The 18,263-nt window shown below is 36.0% G+C and overlaps 3 protein-coding genes across 3 annotated transcripts; 1 reads left to right on the plus strand and 2 right to left on the minus strand.

The window, feature by feature from the left end:
* The first annotated feature begins 445 nt into the window (after window positions 1–445).
* LOC306876204 (ubiquitin-conjugating enzyme E2 A-like) lies at window positions 446–4,249 on the plus strand. Its single transcript, XM_079427207.1, has 6 exons — window positions 446–839; window positions 1,267–1,347; window positions 2,165–2,190; window positions 2,306–2,395; window positions 2,846–2,934; window positions 3,108–4,249. Exons 1-6 carry the CDS (start codon window positions 796–798, stop codon window positions 3,234–3,236), a joined length of 459 nt encoding a protein of 152 aa, XP_079283333.1. The 5' UTR covers window positions 446–795; the 3' UTR covers window positions 3,237–4,249.
* A 980-nt stretch (window positions 4,250–5,229) lies between these two features.
* On the minus strand, window positions 5,230–8,075 carry LOC306876205 (inhibitor of growth protein 1-like). Its single transcript, XM_079427208.1, has 2 exons — window positions 7,783–8,075; window positions 5,230–6,317 (listed from the first exon to the last, which is right to left on the minus strand). Exons 1-2 carry the CDS (start codon window positions 7,922–7,924, stop codon window positions 5,530–5,532), a joined length of 930 nt encoding a protein of 309 aa, XP_079283334.1. The 5' UTR covers window positions 7,925–8,075; the 3' UTR covers window positions 5,230–5,529.
* Window positions 8,076–10,197: 2,122 nt separating this feature from the next.
* Window positions 10,198–15,446, minus strand: LOC306876206 (uncharacterized protein). Its single transcript, XM_079427209.1, has 5 exons — window positions 15,176–15,446; window positions 13,542–13,598; window positions 13,052–13,351; window positions 12,604–12,864; window positions 10,198–10,720 (listed from the first exon to the last, which is right to left on the minus strand). The coding sequence occupies exons 1-5, from the start codon at window positions 15,243–15,245 to the stop codon at window positions 10,671–10,673; spliced, it is 738 nt and encodes a 245-aa protein (XP_079283335.1). The 5' UTR covers window positions 15,246–15,446; the 3' UTR covers window positions 10,198–10,670.
* Window positions 15,447–18,263: the final 2,817 nt, after the last annotated feature.

Here is an 18,263-nt window from a genome sequence, read left to right on the forward strand (position 1 = left end):
TGGTTTCGAGAAATCGATCATTTTGACACACTATGTATTGTTGGCTATTGCTACAAATATACCCATGTTACTTATGACTGGTTTTGTGATCCAGGGTCACATTTTGCCGTCTTGTAGTGTGTAGAAAGTAGTATAGCCTAATAAGGCACGAGTTTTAATTGGTTTTTCTTAACTCTTTGATAGTATTTTGTAGTCTAAACTACCCTGCTCTCATTATAATTTAGAAAGTATCAATATCTGCCTTCCCTCCTGAATATTATCAAATATATGATTGAGAAAGTGAATAAACCGAACACTTATCTGTTATGAAAGAGCTTTCACTTCAGAGTACTATAAGGTGGTTTGCTGCATTTCCCGCGCTTTACCGCCAGGAGGACACTGAACTCATTCCTCCCACAGAAACGTCATCGAGCCTGTTCCTCCAATGTAAGACCGTACCAACGGTCAGAAAAATAGGGGGATTTCTGCCGTTAACTTAGCCAGAGACGAACATTTCAGGCAAATCATTAAATTATTTATCTTGAACCATAAAGATTTCAAACGAATTGAGGAAATATTAATAATTAAGTCTTTAAAAATAAAGCAAAAAAAATGTATGCATCTTGTATGATGTTTTTTAAATTTCCAGTCGCAAATAAACTCCTGTGTGGGACATATGGTATAATCCCGTCTCGTGAAAAGACGTCTTTTTTACTCATAAAGGAATATTAATCATCATCAGTGTTGTGATATATACAGTTACCTTAGCATTTGTTATTAGGCTCTAACAATAATCGATTTTTAGTGTAGTTAAAGATGTCTACTCCAGCTAGAAGGCGACTCATGCGAGATTTTAAGCGGTAAGTTAGCTGTTAAACGATGTGTTTGTTTTGGTGGAATAGCTTGCTAGCTAGCTAGCTTCATATCTCCCAGTTCTGTAGTCGATTATTAAACGTAATATAAACGATTAAAATACGACATTTAATGTTGTGCGTATCGCTTTGAGTCTGTCGGTAGTATCACATTGCCTGTTTACATTGTGGGGATTCTTAGAAACTCTACATGTGTCTTAGCTTATGAGCTAGCTGGCTAGTCTGAGCCGGTTAGAGAAATTATTCGAGCTTGTCTTGTCTGAATGTGATTATTATTATTACTATTTAGCCAATATCTTTGTATTTCTAGTCATTTTATTTGGTGATCAGAAGCCACGCTTTGTCATGTAATATTCCAGGGTTTTAGTAGACACTGAAATACACTATGATTGAGTGTTCTGTGGTGGTCCCCCAGGCTCCAGGAGGATCCTCCAGCCGGCGTCAGTGGAGCTCCGTCTGAGAACAACATCATGGTGTGGAATGCAGTTATATTCGGGTAAGAAGAGCGCAACTCGGGCTGGTCGATTCGAGTCTGCGCCAACCAGGGTTCCCACGGTCACTGAAAACCTCCAAATATGAGGGGAATATAAAATCGACATAACCAGACCTGAAAATATTGTAGAAGTGAATTATATGATTCAATATCACGCGGCTTTCTGTTCAAAAGTTTGGGGTCGTACATTTTTTAGAATAAATTAATACTTTGTTAGCAAAGACATATTAAATTGATCATTTTATGATGTTTATAATGTTCTAAAATACATTTATTATAAATAAATGCTATTGTTTTGAATTTTCTATTCAAAGAATCCTGGAAAATGATTAATCACAATTTCCACAAAAAGTGTTTTCAATATTGATAATAATAATAAATGTTTCTTGAGCAGCATATTAGAATGATTTCTGAAGGATCATGTGGCACTGAAGATCAGAGTAATGATGCTGAAAATTCAGTTTTACATTACAGAAGTAAATTACATTTAAAAATATATTGTTTGTCATAAATACATTTTATAAATGTATAAATATATTATTTGTTAATATATAAATTGTCATTATTACCTTTTTAAATAAATGTAGCCTATGTAAGCATAAGAGATTCTTACAAAAACATTTTAAAAATTGTAACAACCGCAATATCTACATATTACTCTGAGGGCTTGATCAGAGTAAATCCGCCCCACCACGTGTTCAGTGCTTTAGTGTAGCATGCTGTTAGTTGATACCATGCTCAACACGCTGTACCTGAATGTTCCATGTCAGTGTCCTCCTACCTTTGACCTTAATATTGCGTTTCTCGTTTTTACATGCAGTCCAGAGGGAACACCTTTTGAAGATGGTAAGTGTCCATCTGCTGACCTTTCAAGCATGATCAAATGTATGTGTAAAGAAAATGAGTCAAATGTTTTTGTGAGAAATTAAAGATACAATTTTGTTTCTATTCTGCACACAAGGTACCTTCAAACTCACAGTTGAGTTCACAGAGGAATATCCAAACAAGCCCCCAACTGTGCGGTTTGTCTCAAAGATGTTTCATCCAAATGGTAAGTGATACTTCCTGTTTTTCAAGCTTTGTCAAAGAGAAACTGATCCCGATTCTCTAATATGCTCTCAACTGTATACTCATGTAGTACATTCCCACACAGAATCTGCTGCTGTTAAATTTAGTCATTCACTTAGTCTATTAGTAGGTTGTTTTTTGTTTTTTTGTCAAAATTAGTTTTTTAATTAAGATTTAGCAAACACATTTAATGCATTTTATGCTTGCTTATATATTTCTTTGATAACTTCATACACTAAGATGTTCAAAGTTATCATCAGAGTTACTGTATTTTCTGGACTTTGTTGGTTTGGGGGGGGTTATACAGCATTAGTGAGTGTTGTTTGGTTGCTACATGCTGAAAAGTTATTAATTTTATTACGAGCCATGCATGTATTCTTGATTTAATGTAGTAAATATGTTGTTCTAACTCCTCTCTTGCTGTCTTTCACAGTGTATGCTGATGGCAGTATCTGCCTAGATATTCTTCAGAATCGGTGGAGTCCAACTTATGATGTTTCTTCTATTCTGACATCAATTCAGGTGTGTTAATTAACTGTTTTATGGTCCTTTTATAACAAACAAAATGCTTCACGTATCCTGTGGACATTATTGAATCTGAGGATTGTCTAATTTTAATGCTTGATTGCGCCCAAATCTCTCCCCCCCCATTTGTTATACTTGAGGCCTTAATTTTGATTTCTCTTTCGTTACAGTCCCTTCTAGATGAGCCAAATCCCAACAGCCCCGCGAACAGCCAGGCAGCACAACTGTATCAAGAAAACAAACGAGAATATGAGAAACGGGTTTCAGCGATTGTAGAGCAGAGCTGGAGGGACAGTTGACCACATTCACAAACCATGTTCTCACTGAAATGTTGTCTTTTTATTTGGCTCTGTTGTTTGGGGATAGCTTTTCAAATCTCCATTTTTAAGTTTTTATGCACTTTACTCATGCAAGATTGTGATCTTTTGTTTTATTTCTCCCACACTTTTGCCTGGACTGATTTTCAACCCTCATTAAGATCAGTGAACGGGTTAATATCCCTGGTGAATAATGCTTGACTAATTTTGCATATGGCATGAACATGCAGTGATTCTTTTTTGCTAAATGCATTAGCATCTCTAAAAAAAAAAAAAACATTGTGGTTGAGTCAATCAAGGCAGTCTAATCTGGATTCATGACTCACTGAGAGACATAAGTCACAGTAGTGTTGATGAAAATGTTTTTGGTGCTTTGTCAATTTTAATATCATGGTCTCACTCAAAAAGCAGTTAAAAGTGTCCTTTTAATTTCGGTTTTGCTTCCATTTTTCTGGATTAGCATTGGTTATGTTGGTTTAGTCATAAATCTTCCTGGCTCTGCCAGAGGGATGGCATGCTACCACATGAGTGGTGAGCAGCTCTAGCACGCACTGAAAACACATGTAAGATGTTGGTAGGCAGGCGTGAGGGTTTATATAAATTATCAAATTATGTTGACAGCAAAATGGCAATATGGTGTGGAGTATAAAATATATATTTACTGGTCGAAAAACTGAGATTTGCTGGAATTACTCAATTCAAAAATATCCACCAAAATTTTACAGAGATGCATGTTAACTGCAGTTACTTAATATCTTTTCATGGCTTGCATCACAAGTCCAATCAATCAAGTGAAATAATGTCTTCAGGTCTTTTTCCAAGCCCTTGATCTTTGCAGATGTATGCCCTGTTACATGCATTAATGCCTGTGTCCTTGCCTCTTATTAATCTCTTGTATATACAAAAACACATCTGAATTTTGTGTACAGATTTTGCACTGGTTGGAAATCTCATTTTAAAATACTTAAATAAAAGGTGAAACTAACTTTATGAGTAATACGTTACTGATACTTTACACTTTATTTCAACATTTCTGTAACAATGGCAGAAGTCGATTCTATTTAAAACATAAGAACCTTTACTCCTCCCGTTTAATGTTTTTAATGCACCAAGTTAGGTGAAACAATTTTATTCTGAGAAACAGTTCTAGAAGACATGGGATGTAAATAATGTGACATAATACATATCAGAAACAAATTTCTGTTTCACATTTGAAATGTACTTTGATGAAAATTTCCTGAAAATGTATTCAATTCTCAGGCTATCCAAGATGGAGATGAGTTTCGTTTCTACTTCAAAACAGATTTGGAGAAATTTTGCATTACATCACTGGTTCACCTATGGCTCCTCTGCAGTGAATGGGTGCCGTCAGAATGAGAGTACTAACAGCTGATAAAAATATCACAATAATCCCACTCCAGGCCATCAATTATAGCGTCTGGTGAAATAAAAATATGTTTTTAATAAAACGAAGATTTGTAAGAAACAAATCAATCAAGGGATTTTCACTTCTGGCCAAAACAGTCTATAATCCATAATTTAAAATGTCCATACCCTGTTCTCAAAATCCACCGACATGTTTGTTTAGTACGGTTTTCACTATTTTTGCTTGTAATCTTATAATGGATACTAGCAGACTAGTATTTTAGAAGTAAGCAACAATATGAAGATAAAATTTTATGATGGATTTGTTTATTACTAACATACAGCTTTTGGTTTCACAAGATGGACTGGAGTGGTGTGGATTATTGTTATGTTTTTATCAGCTGTTTGGACTCTCATTCTGACGGCACCCATTCACTGCAGAGGATGAGTAAATGATGTAATGCGAAAATTTCTCCACATATGTTACTATGAAGAAACAAATTCATCTACATCTTGAATGTTTCCCATGAAATATCCATTTTTGGGTGAAATTTATTTTATATTTATTCATTTCATTTTATGTAAACATTTTTTATAAGCATGAGACAACTGCATTAAGCATGGTTTATTTTACATGAACATATGTACAGTTATGCAAGGCAAAAATACAAAACTGATAGTTGAAAATAGAAAGATGCATTAGACTCTTGTAGTTGGATGAACAGAATACTTCCAGTGAACATTGATAACTAAGTATCTGATAAGTGAACCCCATCAAACATATCCCTAAAATATATAGCTACAAACAACTGACCAACTCTAGTCTGTTACAACATCACAGGCCCTGGCCTTTCTCAAAACTGGATACTGAACTCCTGAATAGAAAAATGGCCACCAGCTGCACCTGACACTACCTGTTGTACGCTCGCTCTTTCTTAGACCTCTCTAATGCTTTGTCCATTGTCTTCTCATTGTCTCCTCTGCACTTCGGACAGTACCATTTTCCTTTGGGCTTATGGTGCAGGCCAACACATGAGAAGTGAAACCACTCAATAGTGCATTCATCATTATCACAACCTATCATCTCTCCATAAGACACTTGCTCGCACAGGCAATAAGTGGGTTCATTGGGATCGATGGGCAGGTCTGTCGGCGATGGCTCCCTGTCCTGCTTGCTTTTTGATCTTTTCTTCTTCTTCGATGACGTGGATGAGGTCTTGGCCTTCTTTTCTTTTGGCACGCCTGAACCAACCTCCTCAATGTGCTCCATGCCATAATTGGAGTTTTCCCGGTTCTCTGAACCATTTTTCTGCCTTCGTGAACGCTTTCCACCAGATTTGTCAACTGAAGCCGGGGTCTCATCTCGTCTCCGATCCGCACTCGGCTTACTGACTGAGAGCATCGAAGCAGAGACCGGTGTCATAGTTACGGTTGTTATGGCACTGGGGGTGCTGCCCACCGACACGGTGCTCTCCGGGGAGTCCTGGCAGGCCTGGAAAAGCTCACTCTGTAACTCGAGCTGCCGACTGCGATTCTCCACCATTTCCACCATTTGGCCAGCGATCTGGATCTTTTCATCTCCGAGTTCTTCTGTGCGGATCAAAGAGCGCTGGATGCAGTGAAGCAGACGCCGCCTCTGCACAGGATCTGATTCTTGTCTGTGCTTTTCATAAGCCTCGTCTAGTTCATTGAGGATCTCTGCAAGATCAACACCTCAGGATTAATGTAATACCAGAGACGCAAACAGGTAAGGGCGGAAAAAAGGTGAGAACTGGGGGCAAGCTCCCCATGGAATTTTTTTAAGGATATTTGTTTTACATGCTCATTTGTAGTTACTTTTAAAGTATTTTGTATTACCTTATGTCCAAAACTGTAATTTTTCACAAACATACAAAAATTTATAATAACATCTTGTTGAAATATTTTACAAAAATCAAGATTGAATATAAAGATGAAGCATTATGCAGACTATTTAAGACACTATTGGCTGATTAGAAGGCAATGCTGACCTAAAATGCTAAATGTTTGCCCTCTCTCCACTCTTCCCACATCTCAGACCTCAAATACATAAACTATTACTGTTTTTAGACAGTTTAGTAGAGTAAAGAAAATACTATACAAAACTTACTAGCAGTTGCCAAGTGGTTATCAGTCTTACTTTTCCAATACCAATAAGAGGCATATTGATGATGGTCATGGACCAAAACGTGAATTAAGGATTTATTTATGAATTTGGACCCATTTTTTCTACGCAGATATCAATTACGTACAGGTGTGCGAGGCTGATTGTTGATTAAATATACACCTGTGGAATTATCCAAGTAAACATGCCTAGATTTGCATACATTTCCAGATCCAAAATCTGATCTGGACAAAACCAAATTCAAAATAATTTTTTTTAAGGGAATCTGGATCTCTCTTTTCAACTCTCCATAAATCAGGGAGGGGATCATATTTTAGAAATAAAATGTACAATTGCCAGGTGAATCTGTATGTAAAAACATTCAGAATAAGAATAAAACTCTTAAGTTTTAGAATATGTAAGTTGCTTTCTGGAAAAAATGCCTTTTTTAATTATTGTACTGTAAATATACAGATGAAAATAGATCATGTGTAATCAAATAAACACTTATTTAAATGAAATTATATTAAAACAAGTTTTCTATCTGACAGAAGAAATTTTATGGAAGCAAATCTGAAAATGGACCAGAGCATGGAATAGCGTCTTTGCCGTTAGACGTGTATATACAGTAGACACAGTCGCTGGCTATATAATACGTGTAAGTTTTGACTTTATAACATTTTGAAGACTATTTACACAACACTAACACACAACTGTGATTTCAAACTACGTAATTATTTAAACAGGAAGTTTAGTGGCGCTATATAAGCTGCAAGACTCTGCACTCCATCCAGACAGGATGTGTAGTGATTTCACAGAAACCTCTACAAAATTAGGATATAAATGACAAATAAATTTACTCTATATATTTGCTCAACTCTGCAGCTTTGACCTCTCAATCGCGCGAAACTTGCAAGTTTCACGTGCTAACGGTTAGCTGCTAGCCAGCTAGCTAGTGCGACATCTTACACCCGTTGCACAAACAATGCAGGGCTTTTTTTCTCACACTTCTGCAACATGCGAGAGTCTGTAAGCTTTCACCTTGATATCTGGCGTCAATTTCCTTCATGAGAGACACACATCTTTGTAGATCCAGCGGCAGAGACTCGGCCAGCTCCAGATACTCCTCAACATAGTTCATAACAACATGAGAAGACTCTCCGTTTGAAGAAGGGTTCAACATCTTTACACACGCATTTAAGAGGTTGGTAGAGCAATATAAATACGTTTTTTAATAGTTATAATTCTTTCAAAAATAAGAGTCTGGGCTGCTAGAAAAGTTACTCAGGTAAGTGTTGTAGTGAGTTGTGCAGGACCAGTGACGCTTCTATGGCGGAGACCTAGCTCATGAATATTAATTGGCTCGCAGTGACGTTGCTCCACAACCTTTCAATAGAGTGTCTCTGTACGCAGAAGCTAATTAATATTCATGAACGTTTGCCACGGGGTCGTGTAATGTCTGCATACTGTTGCACTTTGAAGACGCTTGGTGGCGTTTGGTAGCAAGACTTCAACGGATGCTTCAGAGGAGCTGCAAATGAAAATGACCTACATGTTTAATGTTATGAGTTTAGAGGAATTTGGTATGCAGTTTATGAAAATACAGAAAAAAAACTGGTCTCTAGAGTTGTTGGCTTAATTATGTGTGTTTGGAGGGTTCAGAGAGATATGTGTTATTGTATTTTGTGGGAAAATATGTGAACTGGTACTTGTAGCACTCTTTTTTTTCCCGAATTGTCTGCATAATATTAACATTAATCATTTTTTTATTGTTCATTATACTGTGTTTTCTTGACAGCCAAATCTCAATGCATCCTTACAGCATCATCTGCATACATCAAATGAGGTATACTGTAGCAAATAGGTTATTTTGTATTTCTCCCTTCTTTCTAATCTGCTACTTGAGCTTTATTAAATATGTAAGATATTTAAAATCATCATGCACAATATTACATTCAGAGTAAGTCCTCCTCACGGTCAATCTAAACACCTGTGAATGCCTGTAGTTTTTAATGTATTATTTTAATAATTCATTCAGACATTAATTTTGTCCTTTCTAAACATCCTTTAGCTACTGTGACAATTTCCATCTTATGCTAAAAGGGTAGTAACGTTCTTCTACCCAGAATGCCCTGCAGGGGTCACTTATGTTAAGGCAATGAGGCTCTTAATGTTGTTTATCCACAGCCGTGTTGTTTACTGGCACATCATGTAGATATTCTTTTCTCTCGAGTGTATCATTGTGAATTCCTTGTTTTAGTTACAGCCCCGAAGAGAAATCCTAACGAGTTAGCCTATATTTTTAACAGTTGTGAATGACCTTTGAAAATGGTGAAAGTAGCTCTTTGTACATCTGTGTTATTAGCAGTAAAAATGTCAGATGACTAAAATGTCATGATGTGCAAATGAGAGGGGAAATAAGTGTAAAGTTCTCCAGAGGCCAGCACAGTCCAGTTTCCTTGTCTTGCGTACTCTGACCCGAGTGGTGTCGTAAAGAATGACCTCTTACGCATTTCAGTGCCAATGGAGAATTCAGAGTTTGGACAAATTAGGTTACTTTCCACATTAACTTAATGTCAAGAATGGAGGTGTAGTCATAAGTGAGGTTTTGCGTAGACAGTCTCAAGCTTTATTCAGGATTATTTTCTTTATAAAAACATTAAAAATCTTACTCATCCCCAACTTTTGAACAGCAGGATAGATAGATAGATAGATAGATAGATAGATAGATAGATAGATAGATAGATAGATAGATAGATAGATAGATAGATAGATAGATAGATAGATAGATACAAGATACAAGGTGTACTTTTCATTTTTTGATTAATAGTCTTGCAGTTTTATTAGAGTTAGGTTTTATCTGTCTCAGTGAATCAGACCTTTTCCTGATAAATCTATTAAAATTGCAACTTTATATTGCATTTTTGTTGTATACTTTCTGTAACGTATAATTCAGTATTTTACCTCATTTGAATGCTCTTATGCTTTTTTTTTTTTTTTACTATGTTTGTTAAATCTTAATATTTACCGATACATGCTGTTAAATGATTTCAGAATATTTGTTGCTGTTGTGAATTAATGAATCCAGCTTTTTCATGACGTTAACCTATTGTTCAGGCCCTTTCAGTATAAACAAACCTAGGCTTGTCTTCGGTGAATCTCATGACCCTCCAGAAAGTCACAATGTCCTGGACTACAGTCATTGCTAGCTCGCTTTACTAAGTACTATACCACAATCACTTCAGTTTTGTAGGATAATATGCAATATGCTCATAGTTCAGGCTCAGATGAATTGGTTTTCAGGCAGTGGGTTTGAAATGTTAGGACTGCCGAGTGACTTCATGAATGAGTTCATCAATACAAGTTAAATAAGGTGATGGTGAGCTACCTGGTGAATAATGCTGCTACCTGACCTCACTCTGAACAGATATAATCTCTTTCGCAAACACACACAATAATGGTTTTGGAATTTATTGCATAAGTGCAAATAATGAAATCACATCAGATTACCATAAATAAAGGGAAATAGTTTTTGGAACTGTTTTATGCATCTCAGTTAAATTGCTAGTTTTACAATTGCCCCAAAAGCCTTTGGACACTTAAGCCACACTTAAAACTGTACAAACGTCATTGCATTAAATAAAATATCAACTCAAGTGGTATTTATACAAAAGAAAGATAGCACAAGCAAAATGTTTAGACTTTAGTTTTTGTTGAGGCCAAAGAAAAATTTAATAGGAACTTAATTTCAGACAAAATAAATAAAACTAAGAGCATAAAGGAAACTTTTTAATGCCCTCTTTGGTGCTTTTCCTGTAATTCTTCAGATGCTCTGTTAAAATTTCAGTAGTTCTCAGGTAAACACCCCCTTCAATTCACTTGTCATGCCCGTTTTTGCTGTCCACATCCTGTGTATCACCCGTATTTCTTCATCTCTTTGTGGGTGTTTCTTCCTTCATTCTGAGACAAAATGTTGTTTCTGTGGGGCCCCAGACATAGTTGGAGAAGGAGAAAAGAATTTAAATGGGCAAAATCTCATAAGACTTAAAAGGATAGTTCACCCAAAAATGGAAATTCTGTCATGAATTACTCACCCACATGTTATTCCAAACCCGTAAGACCTTTGTTCATCTTCAAAACACAAATTAAGATATTTTTGGTGAAATCCGAGAGCTCTCTGGCCCATAGACAGCAACGCATGACACGTTCAAGGTCCATAAAGGTACCAAGAACATTGACAAAATAGTCCATGTGACATTACTGGTTCAACCATAATTTTATGAAGCTATGACAATATGTTTTCTGTGCAAAAAAACTAAAATAACTTTATTCAACAATTCTTTTTTTTTTTAAGATTTAATTTTGGAGTTTTTGCCTTTATTTGATAGGAAAGTAGTGAGACAGGAAGCAAAGTTGGAGGGGGGGGGGGGGGGCCGGATCGGGAAAGGTCTGTGAGCCGGGACACAAACATGGGATGCCTGAAGTGCAGCGGTGCTACATGTTGACGCTCTGCCCACGAGGCTACCGGCGCCAACTGTATTCAACAGTTCTTCTCCTCTGCATTTCCCTAGCGCCATTTTGGAGAGTATCACGACGCATGCGCACGATTTGATCTGCATGTGCTGCTGATGAAGAACACGCAACTTGTTTAAGTTCAGGAAAGCTTGCGCATGTGTCATGATACTCTCCAAAATGTCGCGAGGGTAATGCGGAGGAGAAGAATTGTTGAATGAAGTCATTATTTTCTTTTTTTGCTCAGCAAAAAGCATTCTTGTAGCTTCATCAAATTACGGTTGAATCACTGATGTCACATGGACTGTTTTAAAGATGTCCTTACTACCTTCCTGTGCCTTGAACGTGGCAGTACCCTTGCTGAAGGGTCAGAAAGCTCTCGGATTTCATCAGAAATATCTTAATTTGTGTTCTGAAGACAAACGAAGGTCTTACGGGTTTGGAACGACATGAAGGTGAATAATTAATGACAGAATTTTCATTTTTGTGTGAGCTATCCCTTTAACGGTTGTGAATAGCTGTGCATACTTATGTTACTCCTGAAAGTCTCATTATTACCATTGCAGGCATACAACACATACAAGATAAGCAGACGTGTTGTTTCTTAAAGAACTACCAAAAAGTAAATGCATTATATATGTCTGCGAAACAGTGACTATGTGTATGCACCATTACTGAAACATCTGGCAGTGATGCACAGAAGCTACAGTCATAGCTCCTCATTCAAACAGTATCTCGAGATGCCGTTGTGTGTGTGTGGCCTCATACGCGTGTGAGAAAAAGAATGAGAAGTCGTTACACAGAACATTGTCTCCGCTTATGGAGACAAGCAGTTAATCATGATGATTTTGAATTTTTATGGTCTTAAAGCTGCCCAGTGCCACTGCTCGATAAGAAGGACATTCTCTCTTCTGTCATGCACTACCTCTATGCAGTGGTTTCCTCCCACTGCTGGTGCCTTTTTCAGCATCACTGGTGGCTAAACTAGAGACCTTATAAGCTTTAAGTAACCCTAGATAGTGCTGCCGTGCATTTAGGTATTAGTATTCAGATCCTTGAATATTTTTCACATTTTATGTTGCAGCCTTATGTTAATTCCTTAAGTTATATATATGATTTATTAGTATACACTCCACACCCCATAATTGCAAAGCAAAAATCAGATTAGCAAATGTAGTATTCAAGTATTCAGACCCTGAACTTGAACCTAGTCAAACATCTCTGGTGAAAGCTAATGCCTTTTGACCAGTGGTTCCCATCTAACCTGACTGAGATTTAGAAAAACATAATTTACTACTGATCCAGTTTTGAAATCGATTCTCATTTCCTTTTCATATACAGTGCACTCACTTTGTTCAAGATGAAGTGTGCTCTTGTGCTGAACAGAGCCGGACTCTGAGGTATATGTGGCCACACAGGTGAGCTCACTGATGGTGATATTATCTGGCAGATATACTCGATTCTCCACCGTATTCTGGACAGAGCTGATATTGAAGGAAAAGTTCAAGGCAGGTTCCCAATGAAGAGTGGGTGCTGTCTTTTTATATGTGGCATTACAGACAGCAATCTTTTGACTGTTTTCACTGACCAGCTGGGTGGAAAGTTGGGGAACTAAAAACAAAAAAAAAACTTTTTGAATTTATTCATCAGTATAATACTATTTGCTTCACTTTTGCTTTAAATATTTTGTTGTATTCTCAGTTAGTGTCTTCATACCTATGAGAAGTAAGCTGTGATGTAAACGTAAACATTTTCACAGTTTTTTGCAAGTTTTACAATAAATTGTGTTTGTACTCACCACTTACAGACACATTTACAGCATAGCTTCCTGCTTTATATGATGCATCGCAAGAATAAAATCCTTCATCTTCTATTGAAATCTTGGGAATGACTAAAGAAACTCCATCTGAGGTGTTGTACAGCCTCTTTCCATCATTACATGTGCCGTCCAGCTTGGGTGACAAACCAAGCCAACATTTTCTGCCTTGGAGGCTGATGTTCCAGACGATATAAATTAATTCACTCCAGTTAATATCAGTGGCATTGCCACACTGTAAAATCGCATTATTGCCTGGAATAAAGGTCTGCTCTTTGAAAACTGCAGAAAAAAAAAAAAAAGAAAATTGTATTTTTGTACAAAATAGTGAAATGGTGATTCTATAAACTTCTATAATTTATATTTTTCTTGCTTTCGCTGACCACTGGTTAAAATATATTTTCTAATAGTTTCTGTTCTTATTTTGTACTCTATTCATGAAAAATGGCAGTGTATTTACATAAAAGTGTACCTGTCATTTGTTTAATCGCAGAATCTTTATTCTGATGTGAGGCAGTGTCTTGATTTCCTAGAACAGTTAGTGGCACAGCGTGTTAGTAACAGGTTAATGTGAGGCTCAGCACAATGAAACACAATCATTCACTCGAGTGAGATTTCTGTTACTCCAATGTAAGTGTGAGATATTGAAGATTTAGCTCATTTAAATAAGGGCAACACATTATAATAACTTTCATTAATATATCATTAACAAATATTATATAATGCGTAATAGATCTTTAGTTAATATATATTTAAAAAGCTAGAAACGTGATATAATGTTCTTGTTAATGTTTCCTAATAAACATTAAACATTACCTACTGATTATCAGATCATTATTTCATATAAATGAAAATGCTTACAAATGCCATCAAACTTTCAATTCATATGATCATGCACTTCTTGAAAATCTACAAATGGTTTTAACAGCTGTTATACAATGATTAAAAGCTTTTGTTAATGCACAACACTTTTGCAGCGGAGGTGTGGTACGAGTAAGGTTAGGGATGGGTTCAAGGGTTGATCAAAGGCTCAGAAGTATAAAGAGGTCAGTTTGATTACTTTAAGGAAACACGGTCCAATCGGTTTATATGCCATTATTTTGATTAATGAACAAGTATTTTCTAGAATTTTTTATTTTTTTTTCTCATGTTGGTATGTGATTTCAAAGAAATGTCCTGTTTAATGATATACAGTAGTATACCAGTATAAGTGTTTAGGCAATAAAAACACTTGAACTGAAGTTTAAAGACATTTGTTATAGTATTCAAAATAGCATTAACAAATAAGCTTTTTAATCACTGCATAATTTTAGTGACCCAAGTCATTTGTGACCCTGGACCACAAAACCAGTCTTAAGTCGCTGAGGTATATTTGTAGCAATAGCCAAAAATACATTGTAAGGATCAAAATTATTGATTTTTCTTTAATGCCAAAAATCATTAGGATATTAAGTAAAGATCATGTTCCATTGACTTCATCCTAAACTCAAAAAAAAAAAAAAAACTTTCCCTCTATCTTTCTCTTCACCTACTAGCTTGTACTTATTTGAACAATGACTGAGACTTGGTGTTACGAGCACTTCCTCTGTCTGATTGCCTCTTCAAGATTAATCGCTTTTTGTATTCCCAATTGTAAGTCGCTTTGGATAAAAGCGTCTGCCAAATGACTAAATGTTCCATGAAGATAGTTTTTTAAATTTCCTACTGTAAATATATCAAAACTTAATTTTTGATTAGTAATATGCATTGCTAAGAACTTCATTTGGACAACTTTAAAGGCGATTTTCTCAGTATTTTGAATTTTTTGCACCCTCAGATTCCAGATTTTCATATAGGCTAGTTGTACCTCGGTCAAATATTGTCCGATCCTAACAAACCATACAACAATGGAAATATTATTTATTCAGCTTTCAGATTATGTATACATCTCAATTTTGAAAAATGGATCCTTATGTGGTCCATTGTCACATTTGTAGATTTTTTTCAAATGTACATGATCATATGATTTTGAAAGTTTAATGACATTTGTAAGAATTAAGGATTTGCAAAGGATTTATTAATGAAAGTTATTATAAAATGTTACCAAATAAGGGTATTTACACTAACCTTTTGTTTGACTTCCTGCCATAAAGATGCTTAGGAGGACGACCACCATGAATGTCTTATTGTTCTCCATTGCTGCAAATCGCTGGTCAGACTTCTTTTCTCTCAGCTTTAAATGTACTCTTTCACTTGTCTGTTCTCCTCGTATTGTTTCCTTCAGCAGTAAAGTTGTACACTCTTAATTAAAAAATAAATAAATCAATTTTTATCATTGCATAATCTTCTCCCACATGAAAATTCTGACTTCCTGTCTTGTTAACCACGGCTGTCGTGTGAGAGCGTTTGTGAGCATATTTGTGGGTTAAGCTGGCAGAATGATGAAACTAACATGACCTAACGTGATTGACAAAAGTGCCGTTTTGATCAGTTCAATTTACAGTATTTGCGTTTTAGAATTTTTTAAGGCCAGGTTTATGATATGATGTGATTATGATAGCAAATTTTATTTTATTAAGGTTAAAACTAAAATACCACATTACTCTTTGCTATGACACTTAAAATATAGCTCAGGTGCATTCTCTGGATCATCAAATGTGTATTTGTACAATTTGATTGGAGTCCATCTTCAGTAAATTGACTTGCCATGATTTGGAAAGGTGCATACCTATCCATATAAGTTCTTACAAGCTAAAACGCAAATCAGACCAAAAATAAAGCCATCAGGTCAAAGGAACTGCATGGAGAGCTCGGAGACAGGATTGTGTCAAGAGCTAGGGAAGACTACAAATCAAGTTCTGATGCATTGAAGGTTCCCAAAAGAACAGCTTCCTCCGTAATTCTTAAACAGAAGAAATTTGAAACAACCAGGAATCTTCTTGAGTTGGTTGACCAGTTGAACTGAGCAACCAGGGAAGAAGGACCTTAGGATATATTCATACCTGTAGTTTGGTTCTCTTGATTTTTTTAGGACCGGACTTAAAAAAGAAAATGATACATTTAAGATACTGATTCAATCGTTCACAGTCATTTTTTCTAACCTATAAAAAAAAAAACAGGGAAAATAATATATAACCAATGACAAGACATGAGTGCTTAGGGACAACTCTTTGAATGTCCTTGAGTGAGCCAGTCTGGGTTTGAACCCAATTAAACATCTTTGAAGAGACCTGAAAATGGCTGAGAGAGGATCTGCAGAGCAGAATGGAGGAAAATCACCATCATACCCCCCAAAACATGAGGTTGCCTCACTGCTAAAGGTACATCAACTGGGGTGTGAATACTTCAGTTTCAAATTTCAGTTCTTTCTTTTAAATAAATTCATCACAAATTTGGTTTTGCTTCTATGTGATTATGGAATATGGAGTGATTGGTGTGGGAAAAAAAAGAAAGCAGTGCTTCTCAGATCTGTCCTGGAGACCCTCTATCACTGCACATTTTTTGATGTCTTCATCTAACACACCTGATTAAATTTAATATTAATATTTTCTAAATGCACTGTATTTGCTGTCCCCGTTTACTTGGCTCTGATTCCAGTCTGCTTCCCAGAGCTCTGCTGTTATCTTAACCAGAGGAATGTGGGCTCGTACGCTATCAGTTGGTAAACATCACACTGTTTTTAGCTCTCCCTCCTACCCTGTCTCTGATTGTCTAGGCCGGTCTGACTGGCCATGGGGAGTTGTGACCGTCATTGCAGTTGCGTCAGAAATGACCGGGTCCTACAGTGACACAAGAGAGCAATCAATATAAACGCCTTGACACCGGCTCACCTCCTAATGTCCATTTAAAAGAAAGAGCAGTGGTAGGCTTTCAAACTGGCTTCAGCAGGTATGTGTCTAGCCTGCGAGATCTATAGACACAATTTTTCATGATCCATGAGTCAGGTCTGTGAGTGCTGGGATGATGAAAGGCGATGACGCAGAGGTGTGACATTAATGCAGACGCTGGTATATGTGTATGTCTCCATGTCTCTGGAGGTTAAAATAAAACTTGAGGTGTTCAGTCGCAGTCCGATTTGAAAGGTATGTGTGGAACGCAGATTTGACCTTTTAGACACTTAACTATGTTGTTTGTGTGTGTGTGTACTTTATTTGTTTGTGGGAAAATATACACCCTAAAGTGAGATAAATGTAACAACCTCCCATTTAGTTAACATTAGGTGATGTGCACTAAGAGTACTTTTACAGGTTTTGTTATTATAGCTTAATGTGCACTAGTATTGTTCATTTATTCACCAATACTTATTCATAAATTAATTCATGTGGATTTATACATCTTATAATGTTAAAAATGTATTAATATGTAAAAAAATACATTACTTAAATCAAGATTTCTGTAAATTACTTAAATGTACCATTAATTGTTACTTCTTGACACTTAATTCATTAACTAATAATCAGTTTATAATATACAACATATTAAATCTGACATTAATAATATATTTATTTTCTAAAAATGCAATAAAAATGCATAATTTTAAAGGTAGGGTAAGGGCTAGTCTGTAATAATTATAATATACTGTATAATAGATGTGGTTGCCATTTTCAAATTTACTATCAAAAATAAATAAATAATTAAAATGGTATAGACACGCACAAGGTCAAACACAAAACACCATCAGGGTAACATGCATGACACACAAAAATGCAATAAACATTAAATAACAGGAAATTTAACACTTAACACTCTAATGTACAACCTTAATGTTTTTTTTTTTTCAATTGGAATAAAATGAAAACTAAAATATTTTCAAATCACATGAGCCCATTTTATTCACAATAGAACATAGATAGCATAACAAATGTTTAAACTTTGACACTTTTATCCACTAAATGAGCTCATTTCAAATTTGATGCCTGCTAGATGTCTCAAAAAATTTGGCACAGGGGCAACAAAGGGCTGAAAAAGCTAGACATTTTTAAAAGTTTTAGCTGGGATAACATCTAGCAACTCTCAGAAGTAAAGATGGGAAGAGGCTCTCCAATCTGTGAAAGAGTGCATAAAAAGATTGTGGAATACTTTAAAAACAACGTTCTTCAACGACAAATTGCAAAGGCTTTGCAAATCTCACCATCTACAGTGCATAACATCATCAAAAGATTCAGAGAAACTGGAGAAATCTCTGTGCATAAGGGACAAGGCCGAAGACCTTTGT

Source organism: Barbus barbus (assembly GCF_936440315.1).
Source record: "Barbus barbus genome assembly, chromosome: 10".
Taxonomy (NCBI): domain Eukaryota; kingdom Metazoa; phylum Chordata; class Actinopteri; order Cypriniformes; family Cyprinidae; genus Barbus; species Barbus barbus.

Excerpts from the sequence above, each read along its gene's own strand:
- LOC306876204 (XM_079427207.1), top strand. The coding sequence starts at position 796 with ATGTCTACTCCAGCTAGAAGGCGACTCATGCGAGATTTTAAGCG. Across the intron at positions 2,191-2,305 it reads GGGAACACCTTTTGAAGATG|GTACCTTCAAACTCACAGTT; the intron begins GTAAGTGTCCAT and ends TCTGCACACAAG. Across the intron at positions 2,935-3,107 it reads CTATTCTGACATCAATTCAG|TCCCTTCTAGATGAGCCAAA; the intron begins GTGTGTTAATTA and ends CTTTCGTTACAG.
- LOC306876205 (XM_079427208.1), bottom strand. The coding sequence starts at position 7,924 with ATGTTGAACCCTTCTTCAAACGGAGAGTCTTCTCATGTTGTTATGAAC. Across the intron at positions 6,318-7,782 it reads AATTGACGCCAGATATCAAG|AGATCCTCAATGAACTAGAC; the intron begins GTGAAAGCTTAC and ends TTGATCTTGCAG.
- LOC306876206 (XM_079427209.1), bottom strand. The coding sequence starts at position 15,245 with ATGGAGAACAATAAGACATTCATGGTGGTCGTCCTCCTAAGCATCTTT. Across the intron at positions 13,599-15,175 it reads GGCAGGAAGTCAAACAAAAG|GAAATCAAGACACTGCCTCA; the intron begins GTTAGTGTAAAT and ends TAACTGTTCTAG. Across the intron at positions 10,721-12,603 it reads CACACTTCATCTTGAACAAA|AAACAACATTTTGTCTCAGA; the intron begins GTGAGTGCACTG and ends GGGGCCCCACAG.